At 35.7% G+C, this 15601-nt stretch overlaps 1 protein-coding gene across 6 annotated transcripts in view; it reads right to left on the bottom strand.

The window, feature by feature from the left end:
* The window catches only part of IMMP2L (inner mitochondrial membrane peptidase subunit 2), a 464509-nt gene that overhangs the window by 447763 nt on the left and 1145 nt on the right, over positions 1-15601 (bottom strand). For 5 of the 6 annotated variants that reach the window (XM_083800913.1, XM_083800915.1, XM_083800916.1 and 2 more), the window contains exons 2-3: positions 6094-6231; positions 9-112 (exon numbers count right to left, since the gene is read on the bottom strand). In XM_083800913.1, the coding sequence (XP_083657039.1) occupies positions 9-112; positions 6094-6228 (239 nt within the window). In that variant the 5' untranslated portion in view covers positions 6229-6231. Of the gene's footprint in view, positions 1-8; positions 113-6093; positions 6232-7355; positions 7485-15601 lie in introns of those variants that run through there. The other variant, XM_083800914.1, reaches the window with a different exon arrangement.

The following is a 15601-nucleotide window of genomic DNA, read 5'->3' as shown; positions in this document are numbered from 1 at the left end:
TTACTTACACCAATGACACAATGTCCCCACGTTGTACATCATAATTTCGAATGCTCCAGTGGTTTAAGAGCACTACATCAGATGCTTGTCTTCCCCCAGGATTCAAAGAAGGCTTAGGGAGAGCAAAAGAACAGATTTAATCTACACTGCCTCTATGAATCCTCCATCTAACTCTCATACTATCACTAGGTCAAATCCTGAAGCCATTAGAAACAGTAAAACCATACCCAATTACTTTAAAAGGACCAAGAATCTGTTTTATTCTAGTAAATATATTTCTTTACTAAATGCTATGTTAAATGTCATAAATTTATGGTAAAAAGTAGTTCACATCTTTCGATGCACTACTATATGCAAATTAAATTACATAGAATACATATTTTTGATGAGCTTCATGAAAAATTGTGTTTGCCTTTGCTGCCTATCATCTAAGATTACAAACGAATGAGAACCGAGACTGCCAATTCCCAGAAATTACAGACTTTCTGCAGGCATTTTACTGTTTATACAAGGATAATACACCAAAAACGACATACATACTTGCAACAATACTAATCTCAATGCTCTTTGCAAAGGAAAGAAAACAAAAACAAAACCAAAACGAAACAAAAACCCTACATCTACAGCATATACCACTAAATGGGGGCCTTCCATAACAGGATCCAAAGAAGCATGAACTTTCACAGGAATATACATTGAAATGAGTCTACTGACTAACCTCAACAGTTAAAAACCATTGAATAAGTAATTAGCAATGAGTATGAGGAGATATTCAGAACCATACACAATTATTTTGTATGATGCAGTACAAAACTATGGTACCTGATTAACCCTGGTTCTGAGTTAACCCATCAGAAACAGTAGAGGAAGTAAGCAGCCAATATTAGTACTGTCTTCATTGATGTTTTAGGGATTATTACAATACATATAATTCTTTTACTACACAGAAAGTATATAACAGTAATCCAGACTAAAGTTTGTTGGCAGCATATTTTTCAATATGCTTTCTAAGACTCTGCAAATAAAATTATGTTGTATTCACACTGGCCAGCAATGGTCTCTAATTTAGACTCTAGAGCTATTTGAAATATTTAATAAAGCAAATTACTGGAACAGGCTCCCCAGGGATGTAATAACGGCAGCAAGCCTGTCAGAGTTTAAGAAGCAGTTGGACTGTGCTCTCAGTCATATGGTCTGAATTTTTGGGCAGACCTGTATGGAGCTATGAGTTGGACTTGATGATCCTCGTGGGTCCCTTCCAGCTCTGGATATTCTATGATCCTATGATTATAGCCCCATGCAGCACCAAATCTGACAAAGTATTGAGACTACACAGCTCCTCATTTATTGACATGACAGTGACAATATTTGCTGAAATTTGATATTTTTATAGAAGAGGTTTTCAGTGTTTGCCTTACAGCGTAAGGACATTATTGTAAGGACATTAACATAAATTAATGTTAATGTCCTTACTGTAAGGACATTAAAATTCATCATTATTTTATTTAGTGGAGTCTATTCATTGCAAGAGCCAGTAAAATGAAAACCAGATGCAGATAGTGGGTTATTATTATTTTAATAAGGAATTTCCAAAATGATTTTCCAATTTTACGGCAAGCATCTTCAACAAAATAATAGTATTTTTACATAAAAATTCACAAACATTTCATAATTGTACTTATTTAACCAAAAGAAGGCATTCTTTGGTCCAGAAGCTAACAACTGTATTAAACATTAGACAAAGAGGCTAATCTAAAAAAGTGAGAATCATGCATATGGTATATTCCCACAAAATAAACTGCAGTATTTACCTTAAAAGGCAGAAAGAGAAGGTCAAGGCAAATGGTAATTTTAATCCAAAAGCTAATGTATTTCACAGCTAATACATAGCAAAGATTTGCATGAATGTTCATAAACTTGTCCTTGCAACAAAAATTGTATCAATTTCATCTTACAGACAAACACACCATGTAGTTACAGCATTGCCCTAGTCAACTCCTACTGTTTTCTGTATTTAAACAAAGGAAATGTTTCACAGCTTAAATACAGTTAGGTATTTCATAATCCTTTTAACTCAAAGCACTCTAAATGGAATGCCATATGGCTTTCTGTTTTTAACAATACATCACTCATAGTTTTGATTTACAGAGTGGATATCCAATTCCTGACTTACTAGATTTATATCTGAGAGAAATATGACAACGTGGATTTTTTTTTTCTTTCTCACATAGTAACACTAACGTATTCAAAATGCAGGCATACAAATACAAAAATATTTCGGTAGAAGAAGGTATGAAAGAAAAACCAGGAGACAACTTTCACTTTATATCAACAATACAATCTTCTGTAAAAAATCATTCAAATCATTCAGTAAATGTTTCTCTCTAAGGTAAATAATATAAAGTATAAGAGACAACTTGTTCTCCTCAACATTTTTACTGCTAGTAGGATCTCAGATCTAGCAAAACAAAAATACAATTTCTGAAAAAGCAGTCAACAGACTCACGAGAGCTCTTTACTTTTATAAGAAACAAAGTAATAGAGGGGCTTCTTTCTTTCTGGAGCTTGAAGCATTATAACTTGTTTACCCAAGTTCTTGGCATAACAGCTTACTACAAATGAGACACATAGGTCTTAATTTAGAACTATGGTGCAGAAGTCACAAAACATTCGCTCTTTCCAATTACCAGCTAATCTAAAGCTAAAAGCATGCAAATTGAGATCCCCAGCCATATGATGAAGCCTCACAGGACATGAGGTTCTGTAAGTAACAGGGTAAAAGCATGCCCTTTTACTATAAATAATGATTAACTTGATAGTTATTATGCTACTAGTGAATACCAGAAGGTCACAACTTATTTGCTTTTAGCCTGGGGAACAGAAAGAATATTCACATAAGCTTCCAGGCTTACGTACAGTAATCCTAATAATGTTAGGAGAAACTGCAACAGAATAATTACAACTGCCATTATGCATAATGGCACTGAACATAATATTTGCTGCTGAAACAACTGGGCTTTGTCAGAGATCACTGGTCAGGCAACTTGCTCTAATTCTTCGTATTGAACTGTTTGTGACAGAAACATCCATGTAGAGCCGCACATAAACTGTCATCTTTCATCTCACTTGAAAACAGTCCATTTGATTTAATGAATTTAAGAATTTATATATCCATAAGGGTTTGCTTTTTCCACACCATTATATATGAGAAGTTCATAATACCAGACAAGCAATGTAACACAAGACAAAACATGTTGAAGTACACAACCAGCATTACAAGAGTAGTCCCAAAAAATCCACAACATTGAATTAAGAAATCATAATACCAATTATTTGTGTCACTTATGTTCAAGGCTGTAATTCACTTAAAACCCGCTATTAAAGCAATGCTAGATGAGAACATCAATCTGTAAAATTCTAAGCAACTGAGAACACCTCACGTGAGGATTAAAAAAACAGTAATTTTGGAAAGAAAAAAGAAGGCAATGAAGCAACTAAAAACGCTGAAATTATAACCTTCAATACTTTAGTATTATTCCCTATACTTCAAAGTTAATACTCATATACACTGTAGTAGCACAAGTGAAAGAATTATGCTGTAGAAACACTGAACCAGCTTGAGAAAATGAAATGCATGGTTGTCTTAATTGATTGGGAATAAATCATAAAATATGTACTTTAATTAGAACCTCAATGCAGTGTGCTTGCCAGAATGTGAAAAAGTACTACCAACTACCAATATCAATAACTATGAAGCAGCAGTATGGCTGGTCCAAACAAAAACTGAAAGGGGACAAAGCAGGAGAGAGTGAGAGATTTATTCCCTGCTTCTTGTCAGAACTTTTAATTTCAGACTCAGCAGGAGCAACAACAATGAGAACACAAAGTCAGCTAGATATTTTAGAGGACTGTTACAAATCAAATTGTTGGAAATCGTATCACGATATCTTCACAGTGAGACAATACAGTATCATTGGAAACATGCAGTTGATGGATATATGACTACATGCTGACTGGGCTTCACCCTCCCTCCTACCCGTAAGCTGCCAGTTACATTCAACATAGATCACTCTTCAGGGAACACTGTAAACAGATAGAATTCCAAAGCAATGACCTGTACTCCTTCAAGCTATTCTGCAAAAGAGGGATGTGTTCCTTATAATTATGTTCCTGCCAGACCTACTTAGGTGTCTAATAAATCTTGGCAAGGAAATTAGTATCTTATTAAAAGCACCAGGAAGATTTTTTGTAGTCTGAAAACATCCATGCACGCAGAATCATGTTAGTTTAAAACAAACTTCTACCTCACTGCTACAGTCCAGAATAAAACCAGAAAGGGAATTTTACAGACACTGAAATGCCATTAAAATTAGTAAATTGAATACATATCACTTTCCCTTGCCACTATGAAGACTGCATACCCTTTTTTGTTAGGTTGGATAAATCTAAGCGCATAACTGTAGTGTTTTTCACATTTTCCAAAGATAAATGACAGTTAACTATATGCCCTTTCACATGAGCACAGAAACAACACTCCAGAACAATACCAGAGTGTTCCCTAACACTTGAGACTTTGACTTCAAATGGAAACATAAAACTGAGGTCTTGACCAGATGCATTCAAAAGGCTTGTGGACTAGGGAAATTTAGAACATTTCTTTCCAGCTACTGAGTTAAAACTATCCCAACAAGAATGGTTGGGAAATAGAATATTATGCCAGAGACAGACAGAAAAAAAGAAAAAAGAAAAAAATGAAATTAAATTAAATGAACCGAGAATGAAACTGTTTTTCCTGTTTTCCCATTCCTCTACTCATTTCTAGAGCAAATTTCTGGCTCTGCAACTGTAAGCTGTCCTGAGACTTTCACATATTTGATTGGTCATCAATGATACTCAGAATAACGCTTATGAAAAGGGAAAAATAATGCATGTTACATCTAACTTCTGTTCTTGGACTGTAGAATTACTGGAGCATGATTATTTTACTTCAGTCCCCGTTCTTGAGGTGAGAGCTGCCTTCCAGACTAGCTGAAATTTCTTGACAGAAGTTGAACACCAGGGTACAGGCTACTGCAAAAGGCACTATGCCACCCTCCAGCCCACCCTAGGCTTTTCTGTGGCATTAAACACAAATCAGTCAAGCCCAGGCTCTAAACCAAGTTTTGCCTGAGTGAATGTTGTACACTTCAAACTCCAACAGTTGGTCTTGATTCTTATATAACCTGTCTTCAAGGTTCTGAACTTACTCTGATAATCAGAAAAGAGAGCTCAGCATCCATGAATCAAATCTTTAGTCTCTGCTAATTGGAATGTTACGATATTAAAACAAAATACATTATAATTATCAGTAGTGATGCACTGCAGTATACAGGGCATATGATTTAGAAAGCAAGGTAACAATATAAAAATTGGCTAACTACATTACAACATATATTTTTCAAGTCCTAATAACAGGAAGCAAAGTAGCTGTTCATTATCAAGAGTATATATCTTTCAAACATTATAAACATATTTGTATTGATATGCTTACACCAACGTATAAGTATCCTGTATAAGCAAAGTAAAAAAAGTTAAGGGATATTTATTCCCTAATAAGCATGGGTATTAATATTAGGTTAATGCCATTTGCAGCATACTTCACTGAAACAGTGCTACATTTGTTCTATAGGAAGAGCACCTATGGCCAGAAGTGGTTTTGCCTTGAGCCCTGCAATTATTATAATACAGCAAATAAAACAAATAAAAAAAAGCTTCTTTGTGAGTCATCAAAGTAGTGCATCAAGACAAAAGGTAATGCTCAAAAAAAAAGAAATCTTGATTTCTAAATGACTAGGAGGATAAAAACCAACACTTTTACCACTACTTATCTATATATTTTGCTTTTACATAGAATTTTAGGAAGTTTTGTTCTCAAAAGCTTTTATTTTCATATCACAAAATTGGTTGTGTAACAAACTAAAAATTCAACTATTCCATACTATAATTGTGATCACTTGGTAACAACTGAGAAAAAAGATTTTCTTCCATTTTGCTGTTGTCAGTGGACAGCCAGTTTATAACTTCAAGACACACGAAAGATATTTTCAACCATACCTGCATGGATGCTCCTTCCACTCTTGCTACACAGGCAACTCTATCTAGGAAAGTCACTGTCACGGGAACAGCAACAAAGAAACCTTTAAAGAAGGCTTTAATGTATCTTCTCCCAAAACCTTGAGCCTGTGCCATAATCTGAAAAAGATTAAAAAAAAACAGGGAAAAAAAGTCATTATGAAGCAATTTTTAAGTAATAATATTGTCTATATCATTGGAGTGAGGAGGAGTTAAGAACAGATTTCTTATCTGTTATACTGTTATCTCAATATCCACAGTGAAAAAATGAATGTACACATAAGAATGAAAAAGAACAGAAATATTCATCAAAATTTAAAAGTCAACTGTACAGAAGAAAATGTGATACTTGACATTTACCCTTTACATAATTTGACCATTTCTAGTGATCCTCTGCTAGCGGCAGTACTTGATAAAAATGCCTGGATAACAATTCAGCTAAACAAGAAGCAAACTGATATAACCACACAAAATTCAACTATGTATTTCTGAAAAAAAATACAGATAGATGTATCAGCTATATGGTAATAACCTATTTCAGAACATTCAACTGGAGTTCAAAACTAAAATGCCGTAAGTAATTTTCTCCCCATAAACTAGTAGTTATAAATTCATGAGCCCAAAAGATAGATTGTGTTATGTAAACGAAAAGCTGACCATTTACAATACATTAGCAGTTCTTTATTAAATAGTCTCACACGCACAAGTCGTGTGTCATTTCTACCCTTGTGGTAACTGCAAACACCAGTTTGAATCGTCACTTGGGTACTGCTGCAAAGGTGCAAGCCTACTTTACGGAACCGCCATTTCCTCGCCTGCCCACCGGCCAGCCACCAAGCAGCCCGCGCTCCCAGCTCCGCCGCAGCAGGCCCTCCTGGCGGCTTGGTCATGACCTGGGTGGCCTTGGCAAGAAATGATCTAAAAAGGTGAGATCCTGCAGCGTAATTTACAAAGCTGTCAAACTTCAGGATTTTTTTTTTTTTAAGATCTCACTCGTTGACGTGATGTTAATTAACCTCTCAGTTCGAGAAGAGGGTGCGACAGACTGTTAGGCTGCGGAAGCCATGCGGGAGACAATGCCTGAACACTACTGCATGGAGAAGTGCTTGAGCAGCCCCAGAAGTTCAATTCAATAAACTTCTTTTAGCAGAAAGACAAGATTCCTAAGTAGTGTATTATAAGAAATACAGTTCTTCTCCTATTGGCAAATCCAATTTAAACCTTTGTTTCTGTCTAATGAGTACCTGGTGGAGCCTGTACAAAATCAGTTTGCGAAGTCCCTGCTCCTTCTATCACGTCGTAACTCTGGCAGAGAGGAATAGAAGATGAGAACAGACTCTGCCCTGAACTTTCAAGTCCTTCAGTATGTTTATATTCAAGGACAAAGAATTATTTTTCAACAAAAATACAGTTTGTTTCAATGCTCTTAACAGTATATTCAGACTTCCACAATATTTTTTTGTTGTTGCATTTTCAAAAATATGGAGGTGATGAACTATTTGTATGCAAAGCACAACCTCAAATAACTCTGATGAAATAATACTGAAAGCAGTATTTCTGTCACAGATATGGCTACTTAATTCTATAATGCATTACAATTACGAGAGGAAACCCAGTTCTACAAAATATACCGTCAGCATATTCTTCACTTGAATTCTTTATGGATATTAATAGCTTTGCAATGACAAGATCTATCTTCAAAAAGACTGGAACATCTTTACCATCAATTCTGGCATTCACCTTCACAAGGTTTTTAATCCCTTTTTACTTTTTTTTTTCTTAAATGTGGAAATATTTCACCACCACCTATAACTTTTGCACACAACTGAAGCCTACTTAGTAAAAAGAGTAAATATATTTAATGTTTGTAATACAATTATATTTTCTTCCTGTACATTTCATTTAAAAAAATAATCCAATTTGCATCAACAGCTTTCACAAAGAATCTGGAATAGGATGTGAAACAGAACAAAAAACTCACCAATTTAAAACAAGCGTTAAAAAGCTTTATTTCCATCTTACTGTGTAAGAACTCATTACTGGAACCAATCGATCAAAAGATACTATTGCCTCAATCAGCACGGATTTACCTTTAGAAGTATTCCACATAAAAAGAGAAGCCCTAGGAATCAGCTTTTTGTCTACTGTTTAACAACCTATACCATCTCATGCACCTTAACACCCTTCCCTCAGTCCCCTGAATCTGAACCTCACTTCTCCAGTTTTGTCTGGAACGTACTCCTCGACTGCGAGGTCTCCTGTATCTCAGACCTCTCGACTCTTACAGAAATGGTAGTCTCAAAACGCAATTTTTGGACATTGCCCACAACAGTCTCCTCCACTTTCTATGCACAGTTGCTCTTTGAGTTTAAAGACTCCGTTTGACAAATGTAACAGAATATGACTAAATTAGGATTTTTTTTTGCAAACTTTAAGAAATTAGACAAACTTACTCATTAAATTCCTCATAGTCCAACCTATTTTCATGAATAGTGAAGTATAAATGTTGACCCCATCCCTTTTACCAAATCCATCCACAGATCTTGCTGTAATTTTCTTGCAAAAGACCCATGCTGGTATCTACAGAAAATTCCAATATCTGAAGAAAAGTAATTGGCCAGGCAATCCACGGGAGACCGACCATATGCTCTTGGAGCTACAAGCCAATTAACAGCGACACACAATCTAGCAACCAGGTTAAAAAAGGTATGATAAAATGCTGTGTTCTCGGTACATCACTTGGCCATGGAAATATCAGGAGTATTAGGCAGCTCCGGGCAAAACCGGGACCTCAGGTCCTACTTTTGTGGGTTTGGACATACACAGCATTACAAGGCACAGCCAAACACCAACACCACCCCTGCAGGCAACTGATTTTCAAAGCCACCAAAGCCAGCAAAAGCTGAGGAATTTCTTCCTTTCTTCCTTTCTTCCTTCCTTTCCTCTTCTTTCCTTGCACAACTGAGCAAACCACTGGCTTTACCTTTTATACTGTCATAGATAAATCCATCATTTCTACTCATGCACCACATTCTAGAAGTTTCCTGGCTCCCCATACCCCACAGGAAAGGACAGCTTTCTCCTGGACACAAACTGAGCAAACCTGTAGATTACTCTACTGTACAAGTCCCTCTTCCCAAACATAATAAATATATGCATGCACATTTCAATAGTTTGAGAAGAATTACTTATAAAGAAATCTGTCTTTAACCTTAAGTCCTTCTATACAATAAAAAGTTCTTACCAGAAGGGTAAGAAATACCTCTGTGAACTACCATTATTTAATGATATTGAGTGAACTCATTGTATGTAAAATTTAAAAGATTTCTAAACTAACTGTAGATTTTATGAGCATCACAGTTCCAGAGTGAAATTCTGAAATCCAGTGCTGTGTCTGTTCTAAGCTAACAGCTAAATACTTAGCAAGTTTACATGTATGCCAATGGAGCAAGCAAAGGACTCTTTGCTTAAAAATAAATAAATAAATAAAATAAATGAAGGACTCTCAATAAGTTCATCAACACATATTTCTGGATCTCTGCCCAGTCAGCGACACCTTGAATAAAATTAACAAATCCTAACACTTAAAAGATGGTGTAAAAGAAACAAACAAGCAAAACACAGAAAAATATTTTACAGATGAATACACTTTACACTGTTTATAAATTACACGCGTTTTAGGAAAAAAAATAATAACTGAGTAATTCAATAGAACTGGCAAACTTCAAAGTATCAACCTTGAAAACTTGTTTGAAATGGCAACACGGACAAGAAAAATCCAAGATCAAAAATGCCAGCATACAGCAGGTCAAAGCATTAAGAATTTCACATTGTGCAGCTCAGAGATTAAGGCAGATGGAGCACAGCATTATCTGGACTGAAGTATTTGGTGCACAAAAGGTCCAGGGATTATAATGAGCCTCTCGTGAGTACTACAACATATGGAGCCGAGATGCTATTTAGATAGCTCTCTATGTATAAAATGTTTATTTTTCTTATACTTGCCTGCACATTAGAAGACACTGTTTATCAAACAGCCTGCAGAAAGTCATCAAGTAATATTCAGAAAGCCCCAGGTTACAATATATTTGCAAATCTAAGTACTTAAAAATTACCCACAGAAGTATGATAGGAAACATAGCTGTAAAAACAAGGCATTAGCAGTCATCCACAAAGGAAAGAAATTGGCCCCTGAAGTGTTTCTACAAGAACGTATGTGAGAAACAGGAAGGAAGGAATTACAACCTGTATGCAAAACAACTACCCAGCCAAGACTATGTTAGTATGAAACGACCTATTTAATCTCGTTCAGGAATGAGTAACTGTACAGTATATAGTACTGTAACTCCAGGTTCCACTGAAATAACCAACTTTCCTGCCTTGGCAAGTATTTTTCTACAAACCAATGACATATATCCAGGTATATATGGTTTGAAAACAAGGCAGACTGCTGTAACAACGTACCAGCACACGAGCCAAATTCTGCTCCATTCTATGAAATACAAAATTCAGCAAGAAACAAGAGCTCTTGTTTTAAGCAAGACTGGTACAACTTGACGACAAGGCTACACCTAGTTTAACAACCATAATGAATAGGATGCTGCTCAGTATCAGAATTTGTGTGACCTTTTTCACATGTGCCTCTTCTGCAGTCTTTCCCGAAACAAGGCCAGCGTAATAGTGCCATGCAGCCTGACACTCATTTCCCATTTGTCACACATTTCGGTAACTTTTACACTACAGTAATTTTTGTAAGGGGGAGGGTATGCATGCTTTATAGTAAACTAATTTAATTCATATAAATTTATCCAAGTACAGGCTGATGCACAGAGACAAAATGGTGATGACTGCTACGGAAGAATCAACACAGATTAGTCTATGTAAAGTTTTCATTTAAAAATAATGTCTCCTTCCAGAAGGAGCTCTCATTTATCCTTTATTAAAGACTACTCCATCCTGGTATTATTCCACCGTAATGGTGACATTTCTAATCTATTAATGTACTCATGCTCTCCTTACAGGTTTTCAGCAGCATACCTCCGCCATATTAATAACCTCCCTGTGTTCCCTTGGCACACAGGCATGACAGTCATTAAAGAATACTGCTCTATTACAACGTGGGAAATGCAACACCTCAGGGAAGTGACTGCTCCATTACTCTTCGGTAGAGATGCAGCCACAGAAAATGTAATAAACTTATAACCAGGTATGGTCGGGTGACCGTAAGAGCCACTTGCAGACGATAGCTAACGTTTAGTATCCAAAGCAGAACTTTGACAATAGCCCAAGTCTAGGCAGCCAGAAGAGAAAGAAGTTGAGAATAATCAAATCCCAGTTACCTTCCTGCCCGGCAGAAACCAGGCACTTAAAAGGTTCTTCCCTGAAGGTTATGTAGGAAACTAAACCCAAATATCCACTGAACTGAGGAGTTAGCTCATAACTGCGGACTGACACCAAATGTAATACAGAGATTGGACAGAAACGCACTTAACTGTTTAAGGCCTTTAAGCCGTCTGAAGCAGTGACAGAGGTTCTGTGGACTTGTACCATACCGACACTGTTCAACTAAACTCACCAGCCAACTCGGTTCTAGATTTTTCTTTCAACTGCAAAGAAAGTTCCCCTTATCTTCAGGTTACATGCCCATAATAGCCCCATCAAAAACAAGTCAAGGCACAACTGGAAACAGGAGCAAAACTTATGCACAGGCTAAGTTAAGCAGCCTGAGGAATATGCAACTTTCAGCACGTCAGTAAAAGAGCCCAGAAGCGTGCCCTCAGGCAGCACTACTGCTCTACTTTTGTTACCGTTCTGCCCTGCAAATGTTCCAAATATGTAACAGCAGAGTTTGTTAGCTTTAATTCCACTATATACCATTTACTTATGCCTTAGTTTTAATTAAAGCTTAATCTAAGAATATTCATGTGATAGTTCCCATCACTGTGAATTATGAAGAACTTTTTCCATTACACCACAGTGCAGAAAAGCAACAGTAAAAATCAGGTTTAGTAATCTTCTTAGAGGTAATAACATCCATAGAAGTTCCTGAAGCAGACGAAGACAAACCAACACAATGACCTTTCAGCTTATAAGCCACATCAAAACAAAAAAGCTTAAAGCACAACAATTAACAACCTGATCTGTCACAGAATTATTAATGGGGGAAAAAATCAGTTTATTGTGGAACTGAGTATTCCTTCGAGCTAATATTACTACCATATCCCATCACTGGGATCTATCTCGTACAGAGGCTCAATCCACATGTTGTTTGTGACTGGAAATAAATAGCTTATTCTTACTAATTAGTTGTATGCGTCAAGGACATGAATTTTACCGTCATGAACAACTGTGTATTTCCAATGAAAACATTTTATTCTTGAAATACAAAGCAAAAGTGGAAGAATATGTAACTGTAGATGCCAATTACAGCAATTCAAGCAGTAATTAGTTCAGAATGGGGAGTAATCAGTCACCTCTCACATCTGACAAGTTTCTCAGGATTTGGTTTTGCACGTGTAAGCAACCAAGAAAAAGAACACTAATGCGATCACTCTTCTATTGTCATTGTGATACTAAAACATGATCAGTAATTTTTATAAACCAGATCTTTTCAGAGCATTTGAACTTCAGCTGTAATGCAAAGTCTTCAAGAACTATCCCACAGGCGACTGGCAGAGTACCAGCTGGTCTAACCTGAAAAATACAGTTACTGCTTTTATTTGTGTTTCTGTCTCTTCAAAGAAACTAATAATCATTCATATATATCCCACATAGAGGAAAGTACTGAATTGCTTCAGTTTTGGAACGCGTTTAAGTGATCAACATAAAAAGCATTTATCTTCTTGCACCTGAAAGTTCTGTGTTGCCTTTCAGCTTAAAGATTCAATGCATGCAAAACAAGTGAATTTTATAAATTGATTTGAAGCACCCTTTGCAAACAACTACCAGCTGCCGCTATGTTTTGGTCTCAGGAAGACTGCATAAATGAGGTGCTGCTTCTGAACAGAGTAAATTTCTAGATTATATTTACAGTAAATAATAACATAACCTTTGATTTTTAATTCATTTGCACATTTATCTATGTATTCTTTCAAGTACCACGAAGCTGCCACTGTAGTTAGTTGTGGTCTTTCTCAATCAAACTCTAGGCAAAAAAAAAAAAAAGAAAGAAAAGAAAAAAAAATGTGAACAAGGTTTTTCTATTTGGATTAAGAACAAGTAAGTTTAGTACACAAAACAGGGAAGTTTCTTCTAGCTGAATGCAAAATGAGTAAACATAAGAAACAAGCTTCTAAGCTACGAATCTTTAAACGACACAAGTATGTATTGGGTATGTAAGGACAAAATAATAAATGACAATATTTAATATAGTACGAGTAAATAATTCCAAAAGAAAGAATAGAGAGAACTTGTTTAGTATTTGAATGATATTTTTCATTTTCAGTCCCACAACTTCTACAAAGAAAGCCGCCTGTTTATTTGCTCAAAACAGGCAGGAATTAGAACTGACTCCAAAATCTACTATTTCCATGAAACCTAGCAACCACTATCTACTGCCTGTGGCACATTAATAAACTAAATGTACAAACTAACATGCAAAATTATGCCTTTGAAAAATAACTTCCTTTATTTCAACAACTCGGGTTTTATCCTTGAACATTAGAGGTCACTGTGGGGCTTTCTAAGAGGGTATTTTGTGTGCTCTGTAGTAACCTTACACCACCATATTGGTTTTGAGCCTGGGATTTATGACAAGTTCAGCTCCCGGCTAAATTTCTCAGCTCTGTAAAACTAAGAGCACAGCTAAAGACAAATAGTTTGAGGAAGACATGATTAATCATTTTACTGAAAAATGAACAGAAGCATCCTACAGCTTAGCTACAGTAGAAAATCAAAAATTTCTTTTAGTATTTGCAGATTAATTTATTTCTAGCATAAATCAGTAACTTTTACAAAGCTAAAGAAAAGTTATCCAATGGGTTGTTCCCCCTTTCATGTAGGACTCTAAATAACAGTTCAGGAAAATACCAGTTTAAAAAATAAATAATACTAAAACCCTTCCATAGAAAGAGTAGCATATTATTTATACAACCCAATATATGCCTTTTTCTAGCAGTTCAGGACTCGCAGGGTACATCCCAGGCAACGGCAATTGGTATTTTTCTCTTAATACATGAAATGGAATCATATTTCTCATCTTCAAGGACTAAAAATTTAGCTGGAAAAAATAAACAGAAGATTGCCACACTTATGTAAAACTAAGAGTGTTCGTTCTACACTGACTGATACTGGTTTTAGGTTTATAACAGGGATTTTGGGGCTTCAGCTTGTCCGATCTTTGTAATACAATATGAACTCTAAAATTTACATTTTTCAGCACGGATCTAGAACTTCAATGACTCTTTTTCAAGTGTTAATTGCAACAGGAAGAACTCTAACACACAGGAACTAAGATTTGGTTCTTCTTGCAGAGATTTCAATGAGGATAAAAAAAAACTCTGAAAATGTTATAATATTAATTAATAGAAAAACGCAGGTTTGGGTCACTAATAAGAAGCTGAACTAAAAGCAAAGCATAAGATCCAGGTATTTCAGAAAGAGTTGGTATCTGGGGAACAATGGTCAAATTACAGGTACCTCAACATAAAATTTAAGCTGTGATTGTGAAACCTATTTAAATCTTAAAACTATTGTTCAGCACAATCAAATACCATTCTCTAGGATCTGGTTACCACCCACTATTACATAAAGTGCATAGCTCCTTCCCAGCAATTTGGGGAGCAAATTTCTTTTGGTAACCTATTGAAAGTTACACAGAAGAATCTGTAATTTTAAAGTAAAAGAAATGAACAGAAATCATAGAAATCTCCCAGTCACAGTGGTTAAAACTGTTATATTTCTGGAAAATGCATGTGGATTCAGTTATAAAACTGCACACTGGAAGAAAAAAAAAAAGTCTAATTCCAAACTCTGAGAAATAGTTTAAGTTAAAAAAATCATTTATTTTAAATCCCTGAGAGATCTTCCCTTCAACTTATCTTCTGTTGACAATCAATAGCTTTTTTCTTTCCTAACTGTAGTGTTGAGTTGTGGATAACAACTTAACAAGGAACAAATACTTATATGTACATGCACACATACTGGAGAGAGAAGGGGGGAAAAAAACCAACGGTACAAGAAATTTATCTGAAGAGAGGTGAAGCAGCTTTCCTAGACCACCAGCTTCATTTTTTTTTCAGTATCTCAATGTAATGAATTAATTCCAGTTCAATTTAAGAGCAAGATAAGAAAAAAAATCACAATGAAATATTGGCTAATTAAAAAGATATTATGAGGTTAGAGTCTACTTGGTGTTCTGCTGTTTTTCTATCTATGCTTCCCATTGACTTCCAAAAAACTTAATTTTACTTAAAAAGGATTAAGAACATCATGGAGACATTTCTAGTAACTGGCTCAGTCTCTTTAGCTACAAGAAGGAATTCTTTATTGA

Source organism: Anser anser, assembly GCF_964211835.1.
Source record: "Anser anser genome assembly, chromosome: 1".
Classification (NCBI taxonomy): domain Eukaryota; kingdom Metazoa; phylum Chordata; class Aves; order Anseriformes; family Anatidae; genus Anser; species Anser anser.
The sequence above is the reverse complement of the archived record's forward strand: the minus strand, read 5'-3'. Positions and strand labels throughout refer to the sequence as shown.